The 5,390-nt window shown below is 53.0% G+C and overlaps 1 protein-coding gene across 1 annotated transcript; it reads right to left on the minus strand.

Moving 5' to 3' along the window:
• Positions 1–575: 575 nt before the first annotated feature.
• On the minus strand, positions 576–3,612 carry LOC116780551 (C-C motif chemokine 21-like). The gene is made up of 4 exons (XM_032675705.1): positions 3,494–3,612; positions 2,882–3,002; positions 2,572–2,767; positions 576–2,248 (listed from the first exon to the last, which is right to left on the minus strand). The coding sequence occupies exons 1-3, from the start codon at positions 3,558–3,560 to the stop codon at positions 2,587–2,589; spliced, it is 369 nt and encodes a 122-aa protein (XP_032531596.1). The 5' UTR covers positions 3,561–3,612; the 3' UTR covers positions 576–2,248; positions 2,572–2,586.
• Between the last annotated feature and the right edge of the window lie 1,778 nt (positions 3,613–5,390).

Genomic DNA, 5,390 nt, shown 5'->3' on the forward strand with positions numbered 1-5,390 from the left:
TTTCACAAGCATTTCACAATCCCCTGACATCAGAACCAGCACAAGGAATCTGTCAGGAGGCAGGGCCAGCCTCACAGGGCTGGATGCAGCGTGTCCCCGGCACACACACAGGGCTGTCTTCAGTGCGCAAAGCCCAGGCCAGAGCACAGCCTCCTTAATTACTTGGTTTATTGCTGTTTTCCCAAAGCATAAGGGAGCACAGAGCTCCTACTCTGAACAAGCTGTGCAAATCAGGGATGGGTAGGAGTTGGAGGGACAGGCCATGAGCAAAGATGTTGTGTAAGAAACTGTGTTTTGCCCCATGTTTTCTGGCACCTCAGAACTCCTCTATGAGGACAGCTGAGCCACCAGGATGTCTTCAGCTTGCTGGGCAACGCAGCTGCAAGGGAAGGGACTTGCATAGCTCCTCTCCACTGTGCCAGCGTCTCCCAGCCCGTGCACCCCAGAGATGCATTGCACAGGGGGGTTGCAAAAGCCCAGACCTGAGAGATGAGGGTGTGTGGGATGAGGAGAGCACCCCACCATGCAGCCCTGCCCACCCACCAAAGCCCAACATGACAGCTGGAACGAGTGAGTTTGGTTATAAAGAATATATTTTATTGCCACGCATCCTGTCCAAAATCCGGTCTGGCAGACGGCTGCGTGCTCCCACATGGAGGAGAGGGCAGCACGGAGACAGCTCAGCACCCGTCCCATACTCAGGGCTGGTGTCTTGGACTTCACAGTTACTTTACACAGCCTTAAAACAATAGACCTAAATGCCTGCTTAATAAAGCAATCAAGCCAGATAAACGTGCTTGATAGAAACACTCAGCTACAAGCTTTACTCCAGCGAACACACAGCCCTTGCCGATACTGTTAAGCTCTGCAAATCCTATTATTGCATTTATATGACTTAATAGACCTTTACTGACCAAAGTCCACGTCTGTAGTCTCTGCAAGCAAATAGCACTGCTATGGTACAGCTGTTCAACTTGTTCCTTCTTGGCATGCTGGGGGCAGATTTCTTAAGCACAGGGAGATGCCATTTCCCCCCTCTACTTTCAGTCTCACCTAATACTGTCCTCTGGGTAGTGACTTCTCTCACTAAAGGTTTGGGTTAGAGCCACTCTCAAACGGCTGCAGGGTGTCTACAATAAATTTTATGAAGTCGTCTGTTCCCCCACTTTCACAGCCTCACGTGCAGCTTTCACCATGTGGGCTTTTCAGATTTGGTAAGAAAGTATTTGAGCATTTCTGGCTTTCCCCCCCCAGAAAACTAAGCATTTGGCTTAATAGTGACTGAATCCCTGACACACGCAATGGCAGGGGAGATAAAAGGGTAAAGTTCCACTAAAATGAACAATTTGTTCTGATTCCATTGCAATTTTGTAACCAGGGGAGCTAAAAGGGTATAATTCCACTAAAATGAACAATTTGTTCTGGTTTCATGGAAATTTTGCACACAAAAAAAGAAAATAAAAAACTAAAGGGACAAAATGTAGCTATCATTATCCGAACTACACTGCAACTGAGCATCATAAAAGCTGAAGGGAAAGACTAGAACAGCCCAGACATGGAGTCACACTGTCACCCCCAAACTTTCCATCTCAGCCCCTGTTAATTGCCCTGTAAGGAAGCTCCCAGCAAGCAGCTCAAGAAGGACCATGGGACTTGGGACCTGCCTGGCACCCCACAGCCCTGCAAGCCGAAAAGAAGCAAACAAGTGAGAGGGAAATAAAAATCACCTATCATTTTTTTGGTAGAAAAATAAGAGCAATCTTCCAGAAAAGCCAGCCCGAAGCGTAAAGGATACTCTGTGAAGCACAAGGAGCCAGAAGGAAAGCCTTCCAGGAAGACTGAATGAAAGCACAGTTTTAAAATATAAATACAAGTGTCTAAAATCCCCCAAAAAAGTCATAGGAAAAGCTGCCATCCTACCAGGCTAAAGAAATGCCCTCCAGTGGGAATGCTGTCCACTTTCCTCTCGAGGCCATGGCTCAGCTCCCACCGGAGTACAGGTCCCCCGCTGTGTGGCCGTGGGGCGAGCAAGGACCTGGGTGCCCCCTTTGCTGAGAGCACCCAGACGGTGCAGAGGGTCCCACTGGGGTATCTCTGTGTCAGGCACAGCAGCACGAAGGAGGCTGTGGGGCAGAGGGCAGCCCCCTCAGCCAGCCCCGTTCTCGCCCCGGGGCCAGCAGGTGGGTGGGTGGTCTGTGGATGTCCATTGCCAGGCTGAGGGTCAGTCATCAGTGGGAAGGCATCTGTCCTAAGGAACGCAAGCGGGAGGTATTGAGATGGTGGGGGTCTCAAAGAGAGCACTCACCCCAGCTGGGGGCCATTCCCTTGTGTGTCATGCCTTGCCCATCCCCAAGCACTGCCTTGTCCCAGCTGCTCCAGAAACAAAGTTGATTTCAAGGCAAGCACAGACCAGGAGAGAGCCGTGCCTTAACTGCCTCCACTCTCCAGCCATGGTTTTGGCAGCTCTCAGGCTTGTCATAAGGAGCTGAACACCCACCCTGTCATGCAGAAGGATCTGGGATGGCATGCAGTGCCCTCAACACATCACCCTTCTGTTCTCCCCTCACCTACCTCTTCAGGCCTGACTTAGACCTGCTGCCGCCTCCGCCGCTTGGGTCTGCCCCCAGAACGCTGGGACTGTTCCTTCTTCTTCTCATTTTCATTCTTCTTGTCCTTGTCATTCTTCTTGTCCACGTACTTCATCACCTTCTGGACAGCAGGGTCAGTGGGAGAGGAGCAGATTTTCTTGCCTCTCTTGGTGGTGAACCTGCAGTGCAGTTGAAAGGTTTGCTTGGGGGTGAGTAGTGGGAGGACATGGAGAGGGAGGGTTTGTCTGGAGCCAAACTGCTTTGGGTGGTCCTGAGTGCCACAGGGTACTTACACGACAGCACGCAGCAAACATCCTGACTCGGGTCCCTGGACTGTGTAGGATGTTGCCACACGAATGGGAACGGCTCTCTGGCTGTGCTTCAGGCAGCAGTCTGAAGCTGAGCTTCCAAGTCCTGTGAGCAAGGGAGGGGATGTGGGTTTTTTGACAATGGACAAGACAAGGTACCTTCAGCACAGCATGGATGGCTTACAACAAAGGGCTTGCTTGGTGGGAGAGATGCTGGGCAGCAGGTAGAGAGGTCTCACCTGGGCTGAGGCCACCCTGGGATGTCTCAACCCCAGTGTTTAGCTGCAGGTTAAACCCTGCCCCAGGAATATGAGACACCATATCAGAGGGTGGTGGAGGGGAAACTGAGGCAGAGATGATCTCCTTGAAAAGAAACTCGTTCTCCCACCTACACTTTTCAGCTTGAGGTGCTGCTGCCCCACCAGCCACATACATGTGCACACACACACACACATCCTTACACACAACTGCAAGCCCCACACCCAAACACTGCAAATACCCCCCTGCACCACCCAGCACCCTGTGCAGACCCCACTGAGCACCCACACTCCCTGCCCCATCCCATAGGAGCAGGCAGGAGGTCTCCATGCCTCTCACCTTGAGCCTGGGCAAAGAGGAGGGTGGCAGCCAGCATCAGCAGCGGCAGCAGGAGGCGGAGAGCCATGGTGATGCCACGGGTGCTGAGCAGGGCAAGGCTGGGGAGCAGGACACACACTGCTGCCTCGTGCAGAGGCTGCTCCTATTTATCTCTGGAGCTTTGCTTTCAATTTCGGCCAGCCTGGCAGGCAGCCCACCAGCCGGCCAAGGGCTGGGTGATGGAGAAGTAGGGGGTGGGGGATTCCTGTAAGCTGCAAGCCCCCCTTTACAGACACGTCCTGTCTTGTTCCCAGCTGCCCATCACAGCATGGGGTGCCAGGTGGGGGACACACTGGAGATACAGCTTCCATCACAGTCAGATGAGTTTGTGGGCTCCGGTTTCCTACACAGTCTTGCAACCTGGCACTACCTGCTCTCAGAGGGTCGCATGTTGCTGCTTGCCTGTTTGTTCCAGGACAGGGACCCTGGCAGGTGGCCAAGCCATTAAAGAAACCAAAGAATCAACCTGTTTTCCTCCCCCACTTAGTGTTTTGCACCCAAGCCAAACCACTGACATGAACAGGTGAGAAGTGGCTCAGGGTAACCACATATCACAGACCCCTGAGCCCCCATCCCTGTCCAGATGCCTCAGGGACTTCCCCAAACATCTGAACACAGCTGCAGTGCTGGGATGTGCAAGGATCAGACTGCAAGGAAGCTGTGGAAGACAGCACAGCCTACCTTACTTTGGTGCTGATATCAAATTGTGGGGACCTCAACCAGCTTGAGGAATGAGCTGGCAAGAACTTTCTGAGGTGTAATGCAGACAGGATATGAAGTCCCATGGACAGAATGGCACAACCCTGTGCAGCTGAACAGGTTGGGTATAGCTGGATAGATGGGGGCTATGCAGAAGTGAACCCAGAGAGCTGAATAGGACCCTGCAGGGAACAGCTGTGGTGGCAAAGGCCACCCAAAGAGACAGCCATGTGACTGGAGCAAGTCCTGAGCAACCCAGTGGGACAGCAGTTCCTGCTCTGGGGAATGGATGGAGGATGGACAGACACCTCCACATTTTCACAATGGAGGTTTCACAACTGCTTTGGGAAACCTGTTCCACTTCTTGAAATGTTCTCAAGTTGAAACCATCTTCCCTGCTATTCAATTGGATTTTCCTTTGGTGCATCAGGTGTCAGTGCCTCTCATCCTGCTCCAGAGCCCCTCTGAGAAAGCTAGGACCCAACATAATACCCCACTGGGCAACTGCTGCCAGCAAGAAGTCCCCTTTGCCATCCTCTCCCCAGCTTCATAACCCACTGCTAGCAGTCCCTCTTTGCCCACCTTGGCCATCAGGTCCTCAGCAACTCAGATCCCATCAGTCATGTCAGGTGTGTCCTGGGAGCCCCAGTGGGATGTGCAGCCCTAATGGGGTCTACCCAATAACGGTGGGAGCCATGCCCCTTCCCAGGCACCACTGCCTGTGAGCTGAGTTGCAGCCCCAGGACTTTCCACCAGTTCCTGAAAATGACCCTCAGAAACAGTCATCAAGGGCAATAAGTAACCCAGGAGGAGACCGGAGTGCTGGATGCTGTAGAAAGCAGAGATGTGACAAGGTGCCCACACTTCTGCCTCCCTCATCAGGGAGGTGGCAGTGATGGAGTCATGGCAGGGGGGCTCACCAACAAGTGTCCTGCAGCCCTCTCTTGGGCAAGGAGACCAGCAGGCTGGCTTCCTTCAGAACCAGCTGGGAGCCTGGGGCAGTGTGAGATCCAGGGCTGCACTCCTGGGATTTCTCCCATCATTCATGCAGAAAAGAAAGGGACGTCCCATTCTGGGGAGTACCCATGTACACAGCACCCAGATAGGGGAAGGTAGTTCCCCACACACTTGTGCAGCACAAAGTTTGGTGTGGACTCAG

This window comes from Chiroxiphia lanceolata, chromosome Z, assembly GCF_009829145.1.
Source record: "Chiroxiphia lanceolata isolate bChiLan1 chromosome Z, bChiLan1.pri, whole genome shotgun sequence".
NCBI lineage: Eukaryota > Metazoa > Chordata > Aves > Passeriformes > Pipridae > Chiroxiphia > Chiroxiphia lanceolata.

Excerpts from the sequence above, each read along its gene's own strand:
- LOC116780551 (XM_032675705.1), bottom strand. The coding sequence starts at position 3,560 with ATGGCTCTCCGCCTCCTGCTGCCGCTGCTGATGCTGGCTGCCACCCTC. Across the intron at positions 3,003-3,493 it reads CCTCTTTGCCCAGGCTCAAG|GACTTGGAAGCTCAGCTTCA; the intron begins GTGAGAGGCATG and ends CCTTGCTCACAG. Across the intron at positions 2,768-2,881 it reads TGTTTGCTGCGTGCTGTCGT|GTTCACCACCAAGAGAGGCA; the intron begins GTAAGTACCCTG and ends ACTGCACTGCAG.